We start from the raw sequence: 27,459 nt of genomic DNA, 5'->3' as shown, positions 1-27,459 counted from the left end.
TGTGTTACTCTCTTTAGGTAGCAGTGGTTAGATTTTCTCTCACTGAGAAGAGAAAAAAAGCTTAGAGTAAAGATGGATAAGCAGTGATGAAGAGAAAGTGTCTGTTGAAAAGGCTAGGAGAAACAGACAGATGTTCTTTTGACAATGGATAATATTGTTTTCCCCATACTTACATCAGGATAATGCAGTGGCTTATTTATAAACAGATGATCGGACTAAAAGTTAAGGAAGTAGGTGAAATATACTAAAACGTTAAGAGAATGGAAAGAGGAAAGTCAGAGGAGATTGTAAGGGCTCATGCATCGTGCAGAGAGGAAAGTTGTGGGTGATGCAGGAAGCAGAGGGGCACATGGGGTGAGTGTGTTTGTGCTCCTTGGGGATTGGCTTCTGCAAATGTTCCCATTGACCCTCGGCAGTGTCTTTATTAATGTGCTAGTGTAATATTCCCTACCCCAAATTTGGTGATATAACACAATAGGTGTATGTTTTTGGTTCACCTTTGGGGGCCCAGAGTCTCCAGGTAAACAAAAACAGTCTTATCAGGCAGGACATTCTAAGGGCTTAGAGGTCCCCTCCCAGGAGCCAAGGGCAAGGCCAGACCTCTCTTTGGGTAAGGTAATTCTCGATTACACAGAACTTAAAGCAGTCTAAATTACATATTTGTTTTCATCATTTGACTAGTTCTACCCCATCTCACCAGACCATAAACTCCATTAGGCAGGAACCCCATCCATTGGCTAATCTTTACATCCTCAGAACTTCATTGAGTACCTTGGGCATAAATATGCTCAAAATGTATTTGTTGAAAGAAATAAGTATAGAGAAGTAATCGCACCATGGTGCTCACGCTAAACCTGAAAACACGGCTAAATTTATCTACCAGAGGAGGAGATGCATTAAAAACATGCTTTACATACCCCACTCCGGGCTTTTGCCTGGGGGTGGTGGCTGTCTCTCCACTGACGACCCGAGATGTTAATACAGAGAGTGCTGGCACAAAGGAAGAGCATCGTGTGGGTGTCTGGCTGTTCTGAGCTTTCATGAGGTCACAGCAGATGGGAGAGGGAGGTTTGCCTGACTCCCACACCATCTTGGAGTAAATATTTGCCCTCCAAAGATGATATCTATTAGTAATACACTAAATTCCTGCTTTCTCTAGATTTGGTAAGCACTTGAGAACCGTGGTGGGCAATGGAACCTAGCAGCACACAACACAGACATGACGCTGCCCTTCCAGAATTGGGCATGTAATTGAGAAGAGAGATCTTACCAGTTATACTTTATTATTAATTGTAATACAGCGAGATCAGTGTTATGATGGGGGACTTCAGGGGTCAGCACACAGCCTTTGCTGTGGTAGGGATGCCTCCCTGAGTGTGCAGGTTTTTAATCGTAGTCTCACAAGTAGTACCTAAAACCTGGAACTTGTATTACTGCTTAAAATTTGCCCAGTGTCCATGTAGTTCCAGAACCTGTCTCAGTAACTCATTGCTGTGCGTCCACTTTCTATTTTTCCATTTCATTGTCTCGTGCATGCAGTGTTTAACCTTTTCTTGAAATCTTCTACCTCCCCACTCAGTGCTCAACTGACCTTGATGCTAATCCATTCCAGATAAAATAGAATTTTGATGGGAACCAAAAATATCATATCTGAGGGGATCTATTTCACCCCCAATATCTCGCTTTAGCTGTTAGTATGATTACTCTCCTGGAGGTTCGACCTGTTGTTTGGGCTCTGCTCATGGGTCTGTGATAGCTTTTATGATTGAGATACATCACTAGACTTGGAGTCAGGAGCTAGGATTTTTAATTTGCAGACCGACTTACTGGAGCTGAGGTGATACTGACAGTGAAGTTCGCAGTCTCAGTGAGTCTGCACCTTCACTTGTAATTATTGATTATTCTTTATTTCTGCTGCTTATTCATAAATGTAAAATGCAGGAATAACTGTGGTATTTTAATAGAAAAGTATTTTAATAGAAAGTATTAATAAGTATTTTAATAGAAATACTAAGTATTTTAATAGAAAAGGTAAAATGTCATCAGTAACGTCAGTATAAGCATAGCTAATTATTGTGTTGATTTGTAATAATTCTTTGTGTTATGGGCCTTTATAATTTCTATACATTTGTATATTACAAAATGTTGACTTAAAGACTTTGTTTCTTCAGGGTCCGGATGCTGGCATTAAAGCTTTTAGCAAGTCACCTTACAAGGGAAGAGGGGGCGGATACCAAGCGCCCTTCAATCGATGCCAGAGTTCTCTCCAGAGTTACTAATTTATTTATTGTGAAAAAGCCTATTGAACTCAAATTGGATGACAGAAGAGAACTGATTATTAAGGTGATCATAACTTTCAAGTTTATTTATTCATAACTGTGTGGTTATTTGATATATTTTATGTTACATTTTTCAATTTGTGTTATGTACGGGAGAGGGAGAGAAATGGTGGCTTCACCTGTGGTTATTCCTGCCTAGTGTGAAGTTGTGTCCTGGCTTTTTCTGGCTCCTGGATACATTTATTTATTGAACAAATATTTCTTGAGTGCCTACTATATGCCAGCCATCATGTCCCTTTTCATTCAGAATATACGCTGGAAATGCAAATTAATTTGAATAGTATCTTAAATACAACATAAGGCTAATCTAGTGGAAAGAAATTCTCTGATGACTCTTAAAAACAAACATCACTGACATAAAATTATTCTTCTTTTTCTTCTGTTGGAAATTGCCTGTAGTACTAAAACAGAAAATATTATGATAAAAGTTTTCATCCTCTTCATTACAGGAAAAATAATATAGAAGGCAAGGGCAATTTCTTTTAAATGTTACAGTGGTTCTGAGATTTTTTTTGTTAATCTCTTTTCTAAATCTTTGGCTTTTTCTCCCTTTTAAGAGGTGTAGCCTTCATCTCCCTGTCTGCCCAGAACTGCCCCCAAATCATCGTGGACTGATGTAGGATCAGATAAAGCAAGCTGTCCGTTATCTTCATTGCTTCATTCCTGTGTTTCATAGCTTCTCCTATGACTCCAAGTGTGCAGTCTGGCAGTTTTCTTTAAGTTTAGACCAGACCCCGAGGCCTGTGGTAGAGCCACATGCAACACAATGGATTTTTTAAAACAGGGAAACATATTCAGTGTTCTTCTAACCTAAGTGTTCGGGGCCGTCTGATGGCCCTGGCAGGAGGATTGGAGAACCTTCCATGGGCCACATACCAGGTCCTGTTGGGGAATTCCTGCGTACTGAGCCACTGGCATCGCTACTGCGCCCTGTGTGTCACGTGGAGGAAGGTGGAGTGGGGTTCTAGAACTCTCTTTCCTGAGTCCACATGAGGGCTGCAGGTGGCAGTAGGGGGGGAGAAAGGAGGGGTGTGCTCTCGGTCCTTTTCTACCCCCATTTCCTGTTGTGTTTTGCCTCTTCAGACTGTCCCGGCAGGAAGTGACAGCCAGGGACTGCTGGTGGGGGGCTTGGTCAGAGTGCTGGGCAGCAAGCCCCAGAGAGCTGTCCGCTTGGGGGTCCCTAAGAGGGGGAAGTGGAGAGGCCAAGGGAATTCCAGCTGGTGGTTTCGGGGAGCAGCAGAGAAATCCCAGGTCACGTGTCTGGGGTTGCTGTTCTCGGGCTAGCCTGGAACTACCCGTAGTGATGCTGTGTGACTTGGATGGTTGGTGGGTCATGAATGGCTTCCTAGTGGAAGTGTACGTTAAGAGGAGAGGCTTATTTGACATCATGGATCTTTGTTTTGGATCCTAACTCCCTCTCTGACCTAGCACATCATTGTTGCAATATATGTAAATATATCAGTTACTTAAATAAGTTGGCCTTTGAGCTTTTGTTTTTATAACTGTAGACTTTTACTGGAGAATTGGAAGTAGATGAAAAAAAATTTTTTTTTTTTTCAGCTGGAGACTGTTGAAAAGGTATATGACATCTTTATCTCAGACGATATTGATCTTATTTTGAGAAAGTCAGCTGCAGAACAGTTAGCTGTGATTATGCAAGGTAATCTTTTAAGGAAAATGCTGCTGAGAATGGAATTTTAGATTGCTGTGTGTAGTAGTACTGGGGGTTGGCAAACTATGGTTTGTAGGCCAATCTGGCCTGTGGCCTGTTTTTATTTTGCAGCCTTCAAGTTAAGGATGGTTTTTACATTTTTAACAAAGAATATGCGACAAAGGCCATATGTGGCCAGCAAAGCCCAACACATTTACTATCTAGTTCCTTAAAGCAAAAGTTTGCTGACCCTTGGTCTAGATTATTGTTGTTTGACCTGTGGAATATCATTTGATAAAATTATCTTTCTTCTGAAATGTTGATATAATTCTAACAGTAAATTGCTTGTTCCTTTCTCAGTTTACCTAGTATATGATATTTCAGTTTGTTCCATCTTGCTTAGAGAAATCAATCAAATTGTACTTTGTGGGTAGGTAAGATAAAAATAATGCACTGTAACTATGTATTTTCTTTAAAAGTTTATTTTTAAAAACAACTAGTAAAATTTACTCTTAGCTTTGTTTGTAGTGTTGTTATTCTTTGAGTTTTTAATTTTTTCCTATATGTGATGTATGTAATTTATCTTTAATGTTTGAGAGAAGTAATTTTGCATTTACATAAAAATATTTTTTTTTAACTTGGAAGGTGGGGTATAATGGATATTCCCATCCTGACATTAGTGGAAACTGGGATGAGAGAGTAATTTGAAAGATCATATTCAACATATTTGTGCTTTTAATAACAATAATAGAGACTACAGGAAATAAGCCTCAATCAAATGTGGAGAGCCTTGGCTAAGAAGATTAAAGAAAACTTTTAGAGGGTATTCTTTCAGTATTGTTTAACATTTCAAAAATGAAGCTTATGATTTGGGTATGCACTATATTGGAGGGTAGTGGAAACTAACCTTTTTAAAGTGGCAGCTAAAGGTAGTTACAGTGAAAGCTACAAATTAAATATCAACTTTATATTTGTACGTCTTTCTCAGTGAGAATATAGGAGTACAAACTAAGAAAATTTGTCTGCTAGTTGTGAAATACTTGTCACTAATCTATAAGCAGCTAGAGTTTTTGGTGCTAGTGATATCTGGTATATGTGTGTGTGTGTCTTAGTCTATTTGGCCTGCTAAAGTAGAACACCATAGACTGGGTGGCTTATAAACAACAGAAATTTATTCTCACAGTTCTGGAGGCTTGAAGGCCAAGATTAAGGCGCTGCAGATTCAGTGTCTGGTGAGGGCCTGCTTCTTGGTTCATAGGTGGCTGTCTTCTCCCTGTGCCCTCACATGGAGAAGGGGCAACAAAGCTCTCCTCTTTTTATAAGGACATCGATCTCATTCAGGAGGGCTCCACCCTCATGACCTCATCACCTCCCAAAGGCCCCACCTCCACGTACAACCGCACTGGGGATTAGGTTTCAAGCATGTGAGTTCTGCGGGGACAAACATTTAGACTGTGGCAGTGTACACACACACACACACACACACGCATGTATATGTTTATTAAAAAAAGAGGTCATATTCTCTAGAAATATGTAGAGTATGTTACAGACCCTTTCTTTTATATTTGCTATTAACAGTTTGAGGTTAAAGATCTTGTATTAATATTGATAGAAAAATGCAAGTCATATTTACATATTAGCTTGTGGAGAATTCTAAACATTTTGAGATGATGGATTTGGAAAAGAGAAGAAATGTCCATGAAAGAACATAAAATAATTTTCCATGTACAAATAAAAGTGTTCATTTGTATTTAAAATTCTAGTCCTTTTCAGAATCTGAGCTAGTTCATTTAATTATTCTTCTTAAATAGCTTTTTTTTTATATTACAGAAGTAAGATGTGCTTGTTACTTAAAAGTTTTCAAATTGTTCAGATGTGTATAAAGTAAAAAGTTTAAAGTGTCATCCTCTAATTTTCAACACTAGGTGTAATTATTCTTAAAAGTTGTGTGGCTGTCTGTTCTATTTTTAAAACTATAGAAAATGTTCTTTAACTTTTAGTAACTTTTTTTGGTCTACAGATATTAAAATGCATGCTGTGGTGAAAAAATTATGCTTAACTGACAAGATAATTGAGTATTTAAATAAATGTGTGAGTCAGGATGGAGAGGTAAGACATATTTTTACAGATTGGTTTTTTTATCAATTAAATTTGAAATGAATTCAACTGGATTTGGATGAGTACTTGGAGTTTCAGTCTTGAGTAACATCCACTACCTTGTTCATTTTTTTTTAATTTCTAAAAGTGAGATCTCTAAAGGAAAACCTTAACATTTCTATTAGATGTATAAGCGAAGTATATACAAAACGTACTTTCAGTAGAAAATCTTAATATTTGCATTTTAGTTTCACACAATTTTGATGAAAAAGCATGACATTTAGATTAAGACGATGTTATAGTATATTTTATCTCACCTTAGAATTGATAAAAATAAATAACTGTGTTTTCCCCTGCTGGCCAGGTAATAGAGTGTCTAGTACAGCCAAGCCTCACGCTCCTGAGGAAGGTTCTCTGTGCTGACCCAGTCCTACGTGTTTCCCTCTCCCAACAACCTTCTCTCTTGACCCTGCTGTTCAGAGGTAAATAAAATACATTCTGACAATAATAAGAGCAATCTTCAGCTTTAACTGTTTATTCTTTAACTGTAGGTAACATTTTCTTTCCGCTTTACTAACACAATAACAAAGTTTATTAGTGAATATGCCACTGAAAAAACCCATCGCAGTGGAAAACGTTTAACACTTTTGTGGGAATTTTCTTAAAATCCTGTTACAGAGCAGACCTTAGGGCTGAGAAGGGCTGAAGCCTCTGATCGCTCTCTGCACCTTGATGTAGCTGTCGTTTGGTGCTCAGATGGTCAGTTGTTACCTGTAGAGAGAGAGAGCGCGCTGCAGCTGCTGTCTCTGTTGCCTCTTTCCAGTGTCTGTTTCCTCATTCTTGTTTTGTTTGTGCCTTTAGATCTGATGCTTTGCTGTTATAACTGACTATGTCCTTAAACTGGCATTCAGAGTGTATAGACTCAACTTGTGGGGAGTGGGAACTAGACCATCCTGAATGACTCTGAGCATTAACTTATTACATTTTCTAAAGTGTGATTTTTTTTTTAACCTTTTTCAGTTTGGTTGTAATTGAGTAATGTATTTAGGTGGGAAAATTCCATGTTATTTTTTTCTCTTCTTTTCTGACTGTTCTCAATAGAGAGCTTTGTAACATTCTGTGATATTTTCTTTCCTAGAAATCTAGGCCATTGCTTTTAAATATTCTACAAGAGACATCTTGATCAAATGTCTCAATATGCCTAACCTTGTCAATTATCAGGCATGTAAGAGATTAATGATACTTATGTTCAAAATATTATGAGTCATTTTATTTTAGCATTTTCTTCTCTTCTAATGGCTTCTGCTTGCCAAGTGAATAGGACACAGTTTAAGTAACATTGATAAAGGTTCAAACCAGGTAAAGTTCTAAAGAGAGTCAATGTGTTCGGCTTCATAAATTTTGAATAGTGAGTAAAATTTTATAAGTTTTTTTATAGATTGATGTGGAAGGGTAGCAGTTATGGATCTCTAGTTTTCTTTTGTCTTGTTAATAATTGTCTTCCTGTTAACCTCACTCAGTAGAATTTAGTTCCTAGTTTACCTTTTCATTTATAATTTTGATTTAAATTATTCAAGCAATCAGTTAATTATGAGCACCTACTAGATTCAAAGGCATTTTCTAAGGCAACATAATCTGTACCCTTTTAATACTTTTTTGGTCTCATTGATGTTTCCAAAAATTACTTAAGTGAGCCTGAAAATGAATTTTAATATCTCTCATTAATGAATTTAGGGCAAAATTAGTTTTTTAACTAGGTACTCAACAAGGAAAATTAATTCCTCAGCAAACATTTATGGAGTGCATACTGTGTGCTAGGCCAGTAGTGTCTGTATGCTCCAAACCTACCAGATCAGAAACTCTGTTTTAACAAGCCCTGCAGAGATTTGCATAGATTTGAAAGTTGAGAGCCACTGTTTTAACGATGTCAGTTTATCTGGGTTAGCATCTCATTTCTCTGAGAATGGCATCTCTTCTTTTCAAGTTAAGATATTTTAAATTTGAAGTTCATTCTTTCTAGAGGTAAAAATATTTTATAAAGTTATGCTTCTTTTTATTTACAGTTTCCTTGATATTTCATGAAGATTGTACCGTCGTGACTGAAGTTGGAGCATTATTTTGTCTTCTGTTATTTGATGAAGTATCAAGAATGGATATGTGGTGAGCTATAAGACTTTTAAAAGGTTTTTACTCTGAATTGTCTGTCTGAGTTTCTGATGCAGTCTTATAGCAGTGCATGGAAATTTCTGACTTAGGAAGCTTATGCTGTCTATGGTAGATATACATGGTATGATTTTTGGTTTGAGTAGCAGTATTATGCACATTGGCTCAAAAAGTCACCCTGAACTTTTATTGTTGAACATTACTAAGTACAAAATTTGATAATTACTATAGTAAGTTTTGTCATTAATATGTTTTTTGGTATATAGTCTCAATTTTGTGTGTTTTTTCCTTAATATTTAATTTAAGAAAACCTTGGGGAAGATGTTTAGGATGTAATATCTGATTAACACTGACCCTGAGCAGGATCAGTGGGAGAGAGACACGGAGGCCACCTGCCAGTACAGCGTCTGCATTGTGTGGGTCATTTATTATATGGACTTCTTAAAGAAAAGCATAATTTGCTCTTCAAAAGCAAATCTGGGTAGTGGCACCATGTTATAACTATACTAAATGATAGAACCAAATGCAGCTCTTGATTTGAGTTTTAGTCAAGGAAGCGAAGCAAGTTGTGTTTCTTAGACAAAACGATGGTCTGCTCAGTTGTTTCTTTCCTTTTGTGTTTCTTTTGTGAAATAGGTCTGATAATCTTTCCAGTAAACCTTCTTCACCATCAGTCTTCAGTTTGCCTGTTTCAGTTTCTAGAAGGTAAAGAATTTATTTCTTTGATTTTCTCAAAGATAAAATACTGTTACAGAAAGGGAAATCAAAATCTATGATTTGTTAAAGTTTTCATCTAGCGTTTCATCACATGACTTGTAATGCTTTAATCTTTCCTTCATGGTGGTGCTTCTGAAAGTTCAGTAAGTGTACATCCCTGTCACCAAGTGTTTTTTTTGATATTGTTCAAGTCTATACAAAACTTGAAAGAACTATATAGTGAACACTTGCATACCCTTCAGCCTAGATTCGGCAACTGTTAACACATGGGTCTGCTTTTCTGTGTTTCTCTCTCTCTCTCTCTCTCTCAATACATTTATTTATTTTTAGGTAATCTTTTTCCCCAACCCATTTAAATATAAGTTTCAGACATAATTTTACTTCCCTCCCAGTTATTCCAGCATGTACCTCCTTAAATTAAGGACATTATCCTACATAACCACTGTACTATGAATGGTCACATCTAAGAAAATTAAAAATAATTCTGTAACATGATCCAGTTTCTCCAGTTACATCCCAAATATCTTCTATAGATTTTTTTTAAAAAAATTCAGGATCCAGTCAAGGTTATGAATTGCATTTGGTTTTCATGTCTCTCTAGACTTTTTAAAAAGTAAATTGTTTTCATTGAAGTATAAGATACATAAAGTTTACAAATCCTGAATTTTTCCAGATAAATACACCCACGTAACTAACATGTAGATTAAGGTACAAAATATCACTAGCATGCCAGAAACCACTTTTGTCCTTCCTTATTACCTTCCAGCGCCCACAAAGATAATTCAGTTGTCATTCCTGTTATTATACATTGTTCTTGAACTTTATATTCTTGCATTTGCCTTCTTTTGCTCAACTTGGGTACAGGGTACAGATTATGTTGCCTTAGCAGTATTTGATTTATTTTCATTTTTGTGTAGTATTCTGTGTAAGAATATACAGCCGTGTAGTTACCATTCTATCACTGATGGACATCTGGTTTGTTTTCTGTTTGGGGCTATGATGAATAATGACCGCTAAGCATAATCTTGAACACATATGGATCAGAGGATATTTATATGTTTAGCTTTAGTAGATGCTACCAAGCAGTATTCCAGAGTGGTGTACTGGTTGACATTCCTGCAGCAGTGTAGTGGTCCCAGATGCTGCACACCCTCTCCAGCTCTTGGTATTGACATCACCCCCTATCCTTTTATATACATATATAGGTGAATGAATGTTCATAACAGTTTTATGTATAGTAACTAAAAGCGTGAAACATCCCAAATGTCCAACAGCAAGGAGAATTGATAAATGAACTATGCTATACTCACACAGTGAAACACTATACAACATTTAAAAACTACTTTTTACACAACAACATGAGTCTCATAGACATAGGGTTTATGACATAATCATAGACATAATGTGAAAACAACCACAAAAGAGTATATACTGTATATTCCATTTATTTAAAGTTCACCAACAAAGTTGATCTCTAGTGAGAGAAATCAGAATAGGTAACAATAATAGTTACCTCTTGGAGGAGGGCTAGGAGAGTAATTGACAAGAAGAGGGAACAAAGAAACTTTCTGAGGGGATGGAAATGTTCTGTGTTTTATTCTGGGTGGTGGTTACACAAATGAACACATATATAAAAATTCATCAGGCTGTACTCTTAAAATCTGTGTATTTTAAGGGTAAGAAAGTTACATCTTAATAAAACTATGATTAATTTAAAAATAACATTTTATAGCTTGCTAGATATTACATGTAGTATAATCATTTTCACTACTGTATAATACTCTTGTTAGACGATACCACAGATTATTCATTCTCCTGTCATGGGGTATTTGGGTTGATTCTGGGTTTTTGCTCCTGTATACATCCCTGTAAACATTATTGTATGTATCTCCTGGGATATGTGTCCAATAGTTCTTCTTGGATATATCCTTAGGAATGAAATTCTTTAGTTGTAGACATCACATTCTTTATGGTCTTTAGGTTTGGCTAAATAATAAAACGCACACAACAGTAGGTCGTGCTTGAAATGTGATTACCTGTGTGGGTGCTGGGGGCTGTCCTGGCATAGGAGGCCCACGTCCCAATAGAAAATGTGATCTCTAGGAAGCATGCCGTGGGCATAATGTCCAGGTCCCCATAAGGCACATCATGTAGGAGAGCCACAGCACTCAGGGATGCTCAGAGCTGTGGCTTCCCACTGTACATTTACACACAGGTGTGGGTTGTTTCCACACCTCCCAGTCCAGATGCAGGGAGTGATTGTCACCATAAGCAAAGTGGTTTAGTAAAATTGTTGACATTCCATATCTATTTGGTTGTCCTGGGGAAAAGGGTCAGAGAGTTACCTCAAGATCAAGGTTGTCCATACAGAAGAAATGTCAACAGTAATTTCTTTACACATAATAATGTCATTTTAAAAATTGTCCACATGGTGGATGTGTAGTGGTTTCTCAAACTGGTCCTGATGTAATACCCTTTGCTTTTTATTATTTTCTTCCTTCTGTGTTCTTCAGGTGTAATTTGCAGTACATTTTATAACTTATTAAAAGCTTGACCATTGATTCACAGCCTTAACTCTTTTCAGTTAGTGCAAGTCCTTTCAAGGAGGCTTTTGTGTCCTTTTGACATGGCTTCACAAGCCTTTTAGTACATTCTTGCTTTCTGGCATGAAGAGATGTCCACGGTTCACCTTTGATTTCCCTATTTCAGACCTAGCATTAGCCATCTCTCTAAGGAGCCCTGGTTACTTCTAAGGACAATTCCAATTTTTAAAATTTATTATCTTTTAAAAAATTATTCAGCTTCATTTATATACAGAACTCTACCTTAGCCTCTTTTTTTTGAGATGCATGAAATGAAAAAGCACACTAAATTTCCCCTTAAAAATCCTATCCAATTGTGTTTCTCTAATATTAGTTACAAATACATGAATTAGGGGTTTGGGATATGTTTTATAAGCAAAATCATTCTTTAACATTTGAGATGCTAGGCATTGCAGTCCTGCTAAACACTATTAAATTAACATTAACTAGTTTAAGAGATACTGCTATTGAATCTTTTCTTAGCTCTAAACATATTTCTGGGTTCTCTTGGTGACACACAGTGGCTGAGTTTATTGATGGTGCAGCTGTGTTCTCAAGTGAAAATAGTAGGTTGTGATTCTGTCACTTAGTGACCCCTGTGAACATAAGCAATTCATTTAGCGTCTTTAAGACTCATTTTGATCATCTGTAAAATGGATTTCATGGTGCCATGCCATGTAACTGTGAATGAAAGGTAGATAACGTACAGTGTGTAGCATAAAGTAGACATTTGTGTTTCAGCTGAACACCTTGTGTGTGTGGTTCACTGTAGCCATGGGCCTCGACTTCAAGGGGCGTCAGTCATCTCTGCAAACAACCCTAATACAACACAGAGTATGGTAAGTCCTCAGGAAAGAAGTTTAATCAGGTGTTTTTGAAAGTTTAGAGGATGGCAAAAGAATAAAGCCTGGTAACTGTTCAAAACTGGGACCACATGAGAGATCTTTGTATTGCTGTAGAATGGGAGGCGTAGAACTAGCCCTCATCTGTGGCTTGTTCTTTTGAGTAGCACTGAAGAATTTAAAAGTATGTAATTATTTTTGTACATTTTCTTTAGGTATCATCTACCAGTACATGTACTTGGCCACCATGCTGTGAGTCCTTACTCCATAGTTTTGCCGTTATCTGCTGATTGTTTGGCCTTGAAGCCGGTCTCAGATATGCTGAGAATAGCTTGGAACCTATCATGGTATCATGGGAGTGATAATCTGTTGAAGCAAATGAACTCTGAAACTAAAATCCAAGAGTAAGCTGTTACATGTAGTAGAAAAGCATTCACATCTACCTAATTGTGATTAATTAGCTAGGCCTTATTTTTCCTTTAGGTTAAGTAGCTTTCTTACTTTTTATCGTCTGACCCTGCTTTCTCACTGAAGATTATAATTTTTACTTTGTTTTAAAGATTACATGTCGTTCATTACTTTTTAAAAACTATCACACAAAGAAATTTAAATTAAAAAGCATTGTGCTCTATGCTGTTTTGGAGATTATATAAAGTTTGGTTAGTTAACAGATGTAATTCACTAGGAAAAGTGCTCTGGGTTAGGGTAGAAGCTTAGTAAATACATATGTGAATTTCGTTATCGTCACTGGGGTGATGACGATGATGATGACTTTTAAATACCTCAGTATTCTAATCTGTCAGTACTTTCTCATTTGAAAGCAAATTATATTTCTGTAAGCAGGAAAATGTCAATATAAACATCCTCATGCTAGTATGAAACCCTAATATTGACAGATACACATCAGATTTTCTTTTGGCTGTGAGTCACCCTTAAAAGGAAACAAAACAGAATTTGGGGGAGACAGTTTATAATAAAAATAATTGTGAGCTTTTATTTAATAGCTTTATATTGCTCTTTCTTTTTATCTTTTTGTTTAGATTTTTAGATACATTGAAGTTATCCACTGAGGACACCCTTACTCTGAAGATGACACACACAGCAAGTGGACTGAAGGACTGTCTCCGCTCCATTGTTCAGGCTGCAGCCCACAGGGAAGTGAGGGCTGCTCTCACGAGGATGAGTTTTTATCTTCTGAATGACAGATTGTCTTTCAAGGGTGGCACTGGCCCATGTGGGATTACCTTGAAGTCCTTGTCTTGGCACACCACACTAAACAGGTCAGTATCAGCTCAAGCCTGCTGGTTTCAGAGGCCTGGATGGAATCGTATTTGGGTTCATCTCCACATGTTTGAAGTTAGGAGCGTGTGTTCTTATTGTTGGTATCATGAGAGAAATGCTTTTTAGAAAGAAAAATTTAAGGATTTTTATTATCTGTAATACAGGTCTAATAATAGCAAAAGAGAAAATTTTAACATAATTACTGCATTTTGGAATTATTAATAAATTGTTATAATTTTTACAAATATTATAATTATTAGATTTTTATATCCTAACATAGCAAATCTTATTTTTTATCTCACAGAAGTAAATGATTAGGGTAAGACATGGGTAAACAAACTGAAAGTTTATTCCTGTCCATGTTATATCAATAAATGAGCTGAGACATCAGGGAACTGATTAAAGGCTTGGTAACTCTGGCTGTTTTGTTTTGCTTTCGGTCTGTTCTTAAGTAAGTTATCTCATTTTTCTTTTTCCTCTGAATTTCATGGAGTTGATAGCCATGTGGAGGTCCTTTAGTAGTTTTTGGGAAGGCCCCGGCTTGTAAATTTAACACGTTTAACTGGTAGCAGATGGCTGCATTTGAAACAAGACTGATAAGCAGCCGCTGCCAGCAGTTTTACATTTTAGTCTTCACGTGACTTTAGTATAAAATGTATAACTCTATTAAACGGAAAGTGTGCCATTTTCAAAATGCAAGGTTATTTGAGTTTCTAAAATGTGGGCTCTTACTTAGTGCAGCTCTCACAATTCGGGTATCTAGTTCACCTTTTTCAGTGGTGTGCTGTCGCCAGCTAGGACTGCCTTGTAAGAGAGGTGATGGTTAAATTATCTGGATTTTTGCAAGTTAGTTGTTAAACACAACCACTCTTAAAATTGAACTTTGTAAACTTACAATTAAATAAATTATATTAAAAATAAAGGTAATGGTTATGCAGAGTCATGGCTTCCTAAGTATTTTACATTTTCCTGTTATCTGTGCTCTCGATGTTGTTTATATGGATTCTGTCTGTGCTGTGGAAATGCTGTATAATGGTGTGCTGCAGTGCCTGTCTCCACAGCTATGTGGTAGATTGGAGGATTGCAGTCAGCCATGGCGGGGTATTTACACTATGGAAATTGGCAAACACAGCAAATCAGCACCCCACTTCTCAGCAGGTTGTTATATACTTATCCGCACGCCACTTACTTTAAAGAACTAGAAACCATGATTACTGTCTTCTTTATTGTAGATTTTTACAAGTACTTCCTGCTTGCACCGAAGATGAGAAACTGCTAATAGATATCATACATTTTCTAAATAAGTTATTGAAGGAACAAAGAAAAAATGTATCCGTAGAACTTCTAAACTGGCTTCTCGAATTACTTCTTAGACATGTAAGTGTTGTTAAGGAATTTGAATTTTAGGTTTGACAAATGATATATTTGTAAAAATCATTAATACTGTATATGAAAATATGGAAAAGTATAATTTTTACATAGCCCGTGTTTAGCCAAGTAGTCCTTATGTTGTCATAGATGGCTTTTAGCAGTATGCCTTCCTGACGTGATTGTTACTAGGTTTAAGTTAAAAGTCCGTAGCCTAAATGGAACCTTCAGTCTTGGCGTTTAACGAAACCTGTTCTATATGTGAGCTTTCAGCAGCAGCTGTATTAAGTGAGAATCTTGGAGTGGCGGAGTTCAAGTAGGGATGTGGAGGGGCAGTGAGGGGTAGTGAGGTGAGGTTGGAAGGACTCAGTCAGACTGTGCTCAGGCTTCATGTAAGTTTACTGTAGTGTTTACCTGTGTTTGCCCCCCACTACTCTACTTTTTGTAGCTGACTGTGTTCTGAGAAACTTGCCAAGAACCCAGGAAGCTAGCTTGTTTTTTTATTGTTGGCCTGTATTTTTTTTTTTTTTTGCAAATACTATATGGATTTACTTAATCTGGTAAAGATAAACCTTCGCACAAACAATCACGAAAAAAACACATTAAAATTAGAAAAAAGGGCCTAAACTGAAAAAGAAGATAATAGACCTTATAAAACAAATATATTTCATTATATGTTAATACATTTGCAAAGCTCATTTAAAGACGTGATTTTCTATAAAAATGCAAGGAGCTAATATAATGTAAGTTAGAAATTCTAATTGAGAATACTTTTAAAAGTATTTAGAGATTTAAAAAATATGTATATGAATGTTTATATGTGTATAAAGCTTGTTTATGTGTTTATTATTTTCTACCTTATTGTGGATTGGTGAAAATAGGGACCGTTTCGTTCACCGTTGCATACCGAGCGTCTACCATAGTGCCTTGCACATAGTGAGCTCTCAGTAAACATTTATTAACTCACTAGTAAACATAGCACTTTAAGGAAGCTATGTAGTTAATTACAAGAAACGCACATAACCTTAATTTTGTAACATGTTAAAATACAACAAATGGAAACTATAAATTCCTAAAACTGTAATTGCTGAGTCAGTTACAAGTTGCAGAGATACATGTGTATATGTGTTTGTATTGAGTTTTTTTTTTTTTTTTTAAATAGGTAACTCTTATTTTGAATGATACGATGATTTTCATGATTGGGGTTTTTTTGTTTTCCGTGAATTGTCCCTTGATGCCCTTGCTAGTTATGCCCCACAATTGGGTTTTTAGTTTTCTCTCGCACGTGTGTGCTCAAACACGCTCGCGCTCTCGCTCTCTCTCTCTCTCTCTCTCTCTCTCTCTCTCTTTCGTTTTTGGTAACAGAGGAGCCCTTCATAAATTAGAGAGATTAGCCCTTTGTCTGTGATATGAGTTGCAAATGTTTTTTTTTTGTCATTAGTCTTCTGACCTTACTGTATTTTGGACTTATTTTCCTATTTTATCTACCCCTTTCATCCCCTAGCTTTTGTTAGTTATGTTGTTTCTACTTTTCATCTTTTATAGTACTTAAATTGTGTTCCATGATCAATCATAATTTCCACATTTAGGTGTAGTGCTACAGGGGTGTGTGTGTGTGTGTGTGTGTGTGTGTGAAAAACCTGACTTCTCACCACCTCGACTGTTATCACTCTAGGCCGAGCCATCACCGCCCTTCTCCCAGGTTACTGTTAGGTCTTCCAGCCTCCACCCATGCTGCCTGTGGTTCTCAAGACAGCTGCCACAGGGATCTTAAACTTAAGTCACATCATGTCCCTGTTCTCAAAATCCTCCACCAGCTTCCTCTCATTCAGATTAAGCTCCATAGGCTACAAGGCTCTATTGAGCTTGATTCTGAGTATCTTTCTGATCTTCCCTCCTACCACTATACTCCACTTCTTCTTTTCCAGCCACATTGGCCTCTGGTTGTTTTTCAAACACTGCACTCATAGCTCCCTTTGCATTTCTTTTTCTCTCTGGCTGGAATGTTCTTCCCCTAGATATCTATACAGCTGACTACTGCACTTGAGTCAGTGCTCTGTTCAGATGTGAGTCATCCTTATCATCATAATGTAGCATTTCTCCGTGCCTGACTCTCTGTGCCTTCTTAATCCTATTTTATGTTTCTTCATTGTACTTATCGCTCCCACTTGCAGAATATCTTTGTTCATTTTCTTTCTACCCCACCCCACCCCACTAGAATGTGGGCAGTGGGAGGACAGATTATGTTGTTTGTTTCGTTCACTGCCATGTTATTTTTGTGTAGTCGTAGGGTTTTTTTATAGTTTCTAAATTATGTGTCTTCTTGGAAAGATCTGTTTTCCAGAGTTTTGAGAAAACACTCTCATGTTTTCTTTTATGATACTTAAGGTTTTATTTTTGTTTACATCTTTATTCATCTGGAATTTCTTATGATGTAGATTATTTTTTTTAATGGTTAGCAATTTTCTCATGTCATGTCTACCCATGATTTGAATTGGCACCATTTTTTAAAACCATAAACTGATTTCCTATATATGCATGACTCTTTGTTTGAACGTTGTATTATGTTCCTTTGATATGCCTGTATTTTTCTGAAGAACTACATTTTTAAATTATCATAGCAAATTTTTCCTTAATAAAATTTATTCTTTATCTTTTTCTCTGGCTTTTTTTTTTTTTTTTTTTTTGCGGTATGTGGGCCTCTCACTGTTGTGACCTCTCCCATTGCGGAGCACAGGCTCTGGACACGCAGGCTCAGCGGCCATGGCTCACGGGCCCAGCCGCTCTGCGGCATGTGGGATCTTCCCGGACCGGGGCACGAACCCGTGTCCTCTGCATCGGCAGGCGGACTCTCAACCACTGCGCCACCAAGGAAGCCCTCTCTGGCTGTTTCACTTCTATTTTCATTTCATGAAACATAACAGAACATTTGTCCAGTAAGAGGGCATTTATATGTGAATTTTATTGGTTTCTGTATGTATGGCAAGAAATACCTTAAGCATAGTTAAAAAGACATGATAAACTGAGAAAATTATTTATAACACAAATGAGAGACAACATACTAATTTCCTTAAATTATAATTTTTGAGTCCTTATTAAGATGATTGCACTTCCAGGGTACATAGATTTATTGTTCAGTAAAGTTTGCTCTTCTGTTACTTTCCCAAGGATGATTTCAAAGTACTGTATTTACTTCTATTTTCTCTTATCTTTCAATTATTAAAAAAATTAAGGAAGCATTCAGAGGCAGTTTTTTTCTGGATATTTTTAATAAAGTGAACAGGAAAACCTATTGTCATAGTTCTTTCAGCTTTTAGGCCTGCTTAAATATTTTATAGATTAGACATTAAAATATTATTAAAATAATGTCCATGAAGCTTTTCCTCTGAATGAGTTTTTTGATAAATTGATTTTTGATCTATAAATTTTTTATAACTTCATGATCTTTTTACTCATTTTAAAAAAAGAATAACCCCTAAAACAGTCTCCTTCTTCAGCTAGAGTTCTTGTACACTGGGAGCTGTGGTTGCTTTGGTTTGTAAAAATAGCAGATATGTGATGGGCTTTAGTTTTAGAATCTTTTCTTGAAAATCTGTGCAATAGTTGAATGTTTGCATATGACTGTAAATCGTATATAACAATAGAAAAATTAAAATATACGTACCTAAACTGTGTAACTATAATTAGATAGTTAAAACTTTACATTTAAACGATTATGAATTTTGTAGTATGTCATGAATGCTGATACATATTGCATAATTTATTCATAGTTTTGAAATTAAAATGAAATTTCTACAGGACTCTAGATGATTGTACTGTAATTTTAATGCAGTTTTAGGAAAGGATTTTTGGTATAATTAGTTTGACTTTGTATGGTATCAAAGCTGTCTTTGGAGAGCTTTTACCTTGTCTCATATATTGTCATCACTAGTGTTATAAATAATAGTAATACTTTTAAGGGTGAGTAAAGTGGACTTAAGCATCCACTATCAGGAGAGTTTACTCTCTAAATATCATGCTACGAGGATTAAATTATTAAGCGTATGTAACAACCAATGTTCAAAATAAAAGAAGCATGAAAATAGAAAGTCAAAAAGTGACTTTTACTAAGTTTATCATCTGAAATGGGTAAAATAAATGAGAAATGGCTTAAGAAGCTCAGTAAAATAGCATTTCCAAAGGAATTGTTTTGAATGTATGGACATAACATATGAAGATGTGCAAAAGTGATGGTGGCAAAAAGAAAATTAGACAGAAATGAATACCTGATCAAGCAGAAGAATGCCTAAAAGATATATAAAGAAAAATCAGCTAACTTACCGAGGGAAGATACAGAAACTTTCTCTTGTGAAAGTTTTGTCTACATGTTTTATCAAAACTTTCATTTATTACAAGCATTTTATGTACTTAAGGAATTTTTTGTACTACTAATTTATATTTTAATGTATTGATATTTTGTTAGTATATAAAATAACTGAGAAGTGCTGAATTTGAATGCATTTCTTTTCAGAATGAGTTTTTGATAGAAGTTTATCGAAGTGGGGCCATACTTTTTCGGGGGGACCATTCAGAACTACACAGCACGTGTCTGTCTGTTGTCAGACTTCCACTGGCTCATGGGCACTCAGAGTTCACAGAGGGCATTGTCCATCCTACTATTGTAGGTTGCTGATGGATGGAAAATTGGATATGATGAGTGGTAACTCTGCAGATAAAGATAATGAACCATCATTGCAGAAACTGTTGCCTTTTGGAGGTCAGCACTGATGAAATAATGGCCCACATAGTTGGTTTAAAATTAGGATTGAATACTAATATTTAAAGACAAAACCTTCAGATATGATTAAGTACTTGAGATCAATAAGCATCAATAGAGACATCTATTTCCTCTTGGACTTAAGGAATAGTAATAAATCCCATATTTTAGAAGTGGTGTTGCTGAGGTTCACTGAATCTTAACGTTAACATGTCAATCCAAGATATGTTATAAAGGGAAAAAGTCTCAGCAATTTACCTGCAAAAATAAGTTATTAATAGGATGAGATTCTTTGGAAGGGTCTTAGTTTTAGGTATTTACATACTGCTTCAATATATTAATATGTTAATCAGTAGCTTCTACTTAATTTTTATATGTATATCAGAATTAATAATTGCTGATGGTAAAATTACATTTTACCAAGATGGGGTTTGCATTAAAAACAGCTCGCTCGTTTAGTCAGTATTTATGGGATGTAGAGGGAGTGTGGGTGTAAGCCTTTGGTTATTTGGGGCTAAGAATACTATAGAATATATATTTATTTTTATGATTTTATTAAATGTGTGTCTAGTTATTTTATTCATGTATGAAACTTAGAAATTGTAGTTATGTTTTATGTAATTTTACTTGAACCAAGTGAGACACTTCTTGTTCAAGATGAAAGGAAAAGCTGAAAAAAAATGCTGCTTAGGTGTGAAACATAGTAAAGTTAAAGGTAAAGCATCTCTCCTCAGTATTTTCCAAAAGCTCTCAATTAGATTATTTTTAATTCTTTGTACCTGGTTGAAGTATACTGTACATACTACATAATGTAAACAACTTGGAATTTTCTTCCCATTTAAGAAATTTCTTTTTCTTAAAAAGAATGTAGTTATTTTTGAATTGAATTCTTTAGGTGAAGGATGCCATGACAACAGTAATTACATTTTGATTTTATCTCTTTTTGAACGTTGTAATATGCAGTATTGATGTGACATAATGCCGGGGGTGGAATGTTAACTATCTCTGATGTAAGATGGTCCTGAGGTTGAATTCTTGCTCTGCTCATTCATATGACTTTGGTTAAGTTACCTACCCTCTTCATGAACCTCTGTTTGCCCATCTATAAAATAAGAAAATGCAGCTCTTCTAGTTTAACTCAAAAGTTAAATAAAATCTTATTTTCTTTCTCTCTCTTTTTTTTTAGCACAGTGCCTATGACATAGATGATAGATAAATATTCCATCTATTTTTAATGCTGTTGGTTAATGTAACATTTTCTGCTCTCTCAATATTACTAGAAATCATCTAATACATCCTTTAGCTATTTTTTTTTAAGTTGGAAAACAGGTTGAAATTTCAGTAGTACTAGTTTCCTTTGTTTATCAGCCTGTCAAATTGGCAAAGATTACAACAGTAATAATACTCAAGTTGGCTTGGGTGCTGTGGGCCTTAATCATATGTACTGGTACATTTTTTGCAGGGACAATTTGGCAGTATACATTGAAAGCATTAAAACTATTATAATGTTTTGCTTTAGTGATTTCATTGCTTAGAATTCATACGTAGGGTATAATCAGAGTTGAGCATGCTGCTGCAGCTCACTGAACTTAGAAATCACTGATCATCCAGTAGTTGTGGTAAACCCTTATGGCTGAATAACAATCAGATACTAAAATAATGTTTTTGAAGAAATATTGGTAATAACATTGTTTAAAAAAATGGTCACAGTAGTGGATTTTTTCACTTGATCTCAGTTTTGTTAAAAATATTGAATTATAATTCTGTTTGCACTCACATAAAAAGAATGGTATGTACCAACATACTAATAACAGCTACCTCTGTGAGGTGTGATTATGGGTGGCTTTTGTTTTTCTCATTGTGCTTCTCTCTATTTTCCTCAGTTTTCTGTAATGGATATGCTTTCCTTTTCTTGAGTTAACATATGAAGCACCTTTTGAGTTGAGAACATCTCTACTAATGCCGTAGGAACCTACGATTTAGGCGCTATAACTTAGTTACTCCAGAACATGATTAGCAAAAAAAACCTTTATGGGAAACAGCATACAGCTCCATTAGAGGGTAAATATATGTTTTACAAATTCCATTTTTTAGAGTCCAAACCCACTATTGGAGCTGCTGCTTCTGACAGAGTCCCAGGCGCGAGAGGAAGCAGATGACATCCGCACCGCCGTCCGGCAGCAGCTCCAGAAAGAACTGGTCGCTCTCTTCAACACCCTGCTGCTCGGTTCCGTGGCACTTACCGACAGGTACCATTTGTATTATTGGAGGTCTGGGAACTTCACACAGAACCTAGTTTTCTTTTGATTTCTAAAGGGTCTTACTTTTCATTAGTTTCAAATTAAGAGGAGAAAAGACTTCAGTAAAAATCAGTTGTGGTGGTTTGTTTTTTAGTTCAGATCAATTTCTGATATAGCCTGATTGTAATTACACACACACACACACACACACACACACACACACACACAGAGTATTTTGTTGTCTCTAGGTTTAGTTCTTGGTTCTCTCTTAATTTTCTACACATCTGCCTGAGCAGTCATACCCATTTCTATGACTGTACAACTATTTTTGCATGGATGATTTTCAAATGTATATCTGTAGCTCTGACTTAAAAATTTTAAATTCACAATTTTAACCATTTTAAAATGTACAATTGAGTGGGTTTTGGTATATATACAGTGTTGTACAACTATCACTGTTTAATTCCAGAACATTTCCATTACCCCCAAAAGAAACTTTGTACCCATTAAGCAGTCTCTCCCCATTTGCCCTTTACCCAAGCCCCTGGTAACCATTAATCTTCTTTCTTTCTCTATGAATTTGTGTATTCTGGACATTTCATATAAATGGAGTGAAACAGTATGTGACCTTTTGTGTCTGGCTGTTTTCATTTAACATCATGTTTTCAAGGTCCATGCATGTTGTAGCAGATGACAGTGACTAAATAATAGTCCATGTATGGATATGCCACATTTTGCTTACCCATTCATCTGTTGGGGGACATATGAGTTGTTTCTACCTTTCACTGTTGTGAAGAGTGATGTTATGAACATTCATATGCAAATTTCTGTGTGGACATATGTTTTCAGTTCTTGAGTATATATCTAGGACTGGAATTGCTGGTTCATGTGGTAACTCTATGTTAACTTCTAATTTCATTATTGGTTGGCAATAATAATACCCATTTATGCATTTTTCAATGTAATTGTTACTTATATTTTACATCTTATACTCTGGATGGTATATTAACTATGTTTTTCTTAAAAAGTCTTGTTTTAAGAGGGAGTATTTTCTGCCATTTCCCGCCATTTCCACTAGTTCATACTTTTTTGATACAGTAAGTTGCTAGTAACCCTCCACCACCACCAAGAAAGCCCATTAAGCCAGTTACGTTTGTTCCGTGGTTGATTTTTTTTCCTCCTTTACATACACAGGAAATGCTTGGAACTTTTTTACGTTTTCCAAACGCAGCTGGCTCTGAAACTGCTCCAGTGTCTGAGAGTCACGGATGCTCCTCGCTTCTACGGCCTGCCGTCCCTCGAGAGGACCTTACGAGGGATGGCCCACCTTACAGCATTCCCGGGATGGAGCTCACACTCTCCTTTCACAAAGCCACTAGAAATTTGTGTGAAGTACTTGTCAGGTCTCCTCGAAGTAAGTAAAAATAGTCAATAACTATAAACAGCAATAATAAAACCCCTAAATGATAGCTATTTACAAACCCCCAAATGATAGCTATTTACTATTTACTGACCACTCAGTGTGTACCAGGCACAATATTAGGTGTACTGTATGTGTTATTATATTTAATGTAGATTATTATTCAGTGTTTATGGCTCATTAATGGTTAAATGTGTTAATGATTTTTATTAGCAAATATATAAGTAAGATTACTTTTATGAATAAGCTCATTTTCAAGAAAAGTAAGGCTTACACTTCATTAAGCCCCTTTATTTGGGTAACTTATTTTGCATTTATTAACCCTTTTGTTGTAAAATACAACACATGCAGAAAATACACAAAACGTAAATACATAGTTCATTGATTATCACATAATGAACACACATGTCACCACCCTGATCCTAAGATAGAGAGTAGCCACCACCCTAGAAGCTTTCGTCATAACCACTTCCAGTCTCTACTCCTCTGAAGGTAGTTGTTATTTTGATTTTTACGGTAATAACTTCTTTGCATTTCTTGATGGTTTTACCACTTAATTATGTGTCCATATATACAATAATTTCTCATTCTCTTGATTTTGTTAAATGGAATGTATTTCTTTTTAACATTATGCTTATGAGAGTTAACTCATTTTGCTTCCTGTAGGTGGAGTTTAATTTCATTTTTGTGTAGTATTCTCTCTACTACAATGCTGAAGGACAATTTGGCTTCTCTTTCTTCCTGTTTAGGGCAATTTTAGATACTGCCACTGTACACTTGTGTTGAAAATGAGTATATTATATCTTCTGTGAAATTTTATTTTCTAACTATTGCTGATGTATGGAAATATATTCAGTTTTTATATGTTAATTGTGTACCCAGCAGTCCTTGCTTCCAAACTCAAAGGAAAGGCCTTTAATGTTTTATCTTTTAGTAAGCTGTTTGTGGTAGTCTTTTTTCAATTACTTAAAGAAAAGTCAGATTAAGGACATTTTCTTTTAGTCTTACTTTGCTAACAGTTTTTTTTAATCATAAGTGTGTATTGCTTTTTCTGTATCTTTTAAGATAATCATATGGTTTTTTTTTTTTGTATTCCATAAGATGATGGATTACATTGGTTGATTTAAAAATGGTAAACAACCTTACATTTCTGGAAAAATTTCAACTAGTTTGTGATGTATTATTCTTTTTATATATAAACAGATTGAGTTTGTTAATGTTTTTAGAATTATTCTACCTATTTTCATTGGCAAAAAAAGTTTCTAGAATTACTATATCTATCTTCTTTCTCATAAAACTTCTGTCAGTTTTTTAATATCAAAATAAGTCCATCCTTATATAATTTTCTCTTTTTCTTTATGTAACTTCCTCTTTTTTCTTTTTGGAATAGTTGGCTTGAATTGGTGTTATTTCTTCCTTAAATGTTAAGTTGACAGTATAGCAATCTGGGACTGGAGTTTTCTTTTTGGGAAGATTATAGATGAAGTAAATTTTTAAAGTAGATCTAGAATTGCTCAGATTTCCTATTTTTTGTGTGTCAATCTTAGTAAGCTATGTTTTACTGAATTTTATCTGAATTTTCAAATTCATTGCCCTAAAATTGTTCATCACATCATCTTGTTTTTAAAATATCTGTCAGATCTGTAGTGAGGTCCCATTTCATTCCAGACATTGATTTTTCCTTCTCTCCAGTTTTGTTGATTGGCCTTACTAGTGGTTTGTATGTTTTATTAGTCTTTTCAAAGAATGAATCTTTGGCTTTGTTTATCCCCCTTTAATGTTTTTTCCCCTCTTTTATTAATTTCTGCCTGTATTTATATCCTTCTTATTTTGGTTTAATTTATGGCTTTTTCCTACCTTTTTAAGGTAGAGCCTTACTTCACTGATTTTTTTTTTTAATTTTCTCAAAAATATATTTTTAGCTCTAATCACCTTCCAGTCATGGCCTTAACTTTATGCCTTGTTTTCATCATCATTTAGTCCAGTATATTTTACGAATGTTGCAGTGAATAGAGCAGTGATAGGTTTCTGTAAGAGAACAGCTTTGCCACGGTACCCTGGCAGCTTTGTGTGTTTGCACGTGGGCCACGTAGGCAGGGCTTAGGTGCGGCTGATCTAAGCTCTGGCAGAACTTCCTGTGATCCTTTTGGAACGTGAGAAGCCTGTAAGGAACTGCTACAAGGCCGTTGCTCATTCACTTCACTTTCTCTTAGGAAGTGTGTCACGGGCCTGTTTTTATCACCTCCTGGGTTCTGATGCACTCGCGGGCTTTCTGCCTCGCTCCCTTGGGGTACGGCAGCAGGCTATAGATGGCTCAGCTGCAGCTTGGCCTGAGCTCCTCAGCAAGAGTGCGCTGCCATTGCACTGCTGTCATCTGGCCCCTTTGTTTCAGTGTCACCCTGTAAAAGGGACACTGAGAGCTGGCACCTTTGCCTACTCTTGCTTATGCTTTTTATGTAAGTAATAAACTGTCTAGATCTATAAATGGATCACTGTTTGCTTAGTGACCAAGTCTGCCAGCATTGCTTGCCTTGAAAGGTTCAGTTATAGAGGTTGGCATCTTTAACTGTTAGGAATTCAGGCAAGGCTCCTGTAGGAAGCAGTGTAGAGAGAGGTTTGGAACATGAATAAACTGATCAGAAGTGATGGGCTTTCTAGACATGGAATGTTTTGACCAAATCGTGTCCGTAACTTCCTATTCCTTTTAGTGCTGTACGTTTCTACTTGCCACTGGTCTCTACCCACCACCAGATCATCCTTCGAAACAGAAACCTTTCACTCCCAATCTCCTTTTTCAAGTGCATAAGGCTCATTATAATCTAGCATTTTGAGTCTTATCTCTGTTTAAAATTTTCCCCACATCTCTTGAAGTTTCAGTTATATGTGGTTCTTCTCATTAAATAAAAAAGCATGCTTAAAAAGTCTGTTTCTTGGGCTTCCCTGGTGGCACAGTGGTTGAGAGTCCGCCTGCCGATGCAAGGGACACAAGTTCGTGCCCCAGTCCTGGAAGATCCCACATGCCGCGGAGCGGCTGGGCCCGCTGAGCCTGCGTGTCCGGAGCCTGTGCTCCGCAACGGGAGAGGCTGCAACAGTGAGAGGCCCGTGTACCGCAAAAAAAAAAAAAAAGTCTTTCTTTTATATAGCTTCTTTTCTCTTTGGGTGGCAATCTCTACACAAAGTTGAAGATCTCACTTGTTCATTTGCCTTCCTTTAGTAAGCCTTTTTTTATTCTTTCACACATAGTCACCCAGTAAGTATTACTTGGCTGACTGATCTCTTCTACAGGTTATGTACCTCAAGCAGTTTATATATGCCACTATTACGGCACTTAATACATTGTATTTTTATTTTGCTTTATGCTTTGATCTGTTAGACTGTGAGCTTGTGAGAATCATCTGTGGACCATTTCCACTACCCTCAGCTCCCCACTGGCCTAGGACAGTGATTTGTACATAGTGGACAGATAGTGAATAATTTAGTTGTATCTTATCTATGATTTTAAAATTAGAATAAAGTTTGAATAACTGGAAATGTGATGTAAATGAATGTAAATGATGTGTGTTTAATTTTTGTATTTTCATTATTAAATCATACTTTAGGTGATGTTTATATATTGAGCTGTAAATCATGCTTCAGATGATATTATCTAGGATTTGTTTCCAAAAGTACATCTTGTTTTTTAAAAAATATTTCAAAATTCTAAATACTCTCAGCTGTACTATAAAATTTAATATGAATTTTAGTGTAGTCACTTTAATGAAATAATTTTTTTATCTTGAATACTTGTAAATACTGAAAAAGAGCAAACTGTCAGTAAATTAATTATCTCATGCTTCAAGGTGTCCATGATCAGAAATAATATGAATTTTTTAGAATAGATGTATTAGCTAAAAACTTACCATAGTGTTTTTTAAGAAATAAGCTCCTCCAATGCATTTAATATAATTCAGTCTACAAGTACCTAATTTATAGCATTATTTGTAATGTGATTTATAAATACTCC

The 27,459-nt window shown here is 35.9% G+C and overlaps 1 protein-coding gene across 2 annotated transcripts in view; it reads left to right on the top strand.

Annotated features, from left to right (window-relative positions):
- The window catches only part of RTTN (rotatin), a 146,094-nt gene that overhangs the window by 41,779 nt on the left and 76,856 nt on the right, over positions 1-27,459 (top strand). For both annotated transcript variants that reach the window (XM_030868151.2, XM_030868150.2), the window contains exons 18-28: positions 2,172-2,343; positions 3,900-3,999; positions 6,011-6,099; positions 6,452-6,569; positions 8,151-8,247; positions 8,887-8,955; positions 12,607-12,795; positions 13,432-13,671; positions 14,905-15,049; positions 21,891-22,045; positions 23,231-23,450. In XM_030868151.2, coding sequence (XP_030724011.1) covers positions 2,172-2,343; positions 3,900-3,999; positions 6,011-6,099; positions 6,452-6,569; positions 8,151-8,247; positions 8,887-8,955; positions 12,607-12,795; positions 13,432-13,671; positions 14,905-15,049; positions 21,891-22,045; positions 23,231-23,450 — 1,594 coding nt within the window. The remainder of the gene's footprint in view (positions 1-2,171; positions 2,344-3,899; positions 4,000-6,010; positions 6,100-6,451; positions 6,570-8,150; positions 8,248-8,886; positions 8,956-12,606; positions 12,796-13,431; positions 13,672-14,904; positions 15,050-21,890; positions 22,046-23,230; positions 23,451-27,459) is intronic.

Source organism: Globicephala melas, chromosome 13 (genome assembly GCF_963455315.2).
Source record: "Globicephala melas chromosome 13, mGloMel1.2, whole genome shotgun sequence".
Lineage (NCBI taxonomy): Eukaryota > Metazoa > Chordata > Mammalia > Artiodactyla > Delphinidae > Globicephala > Globicephala melas.
Note: the sequence above shows the minus strand (reverse complement) of the source record. Positions and strands in the feature narration are given on the sequence as shown.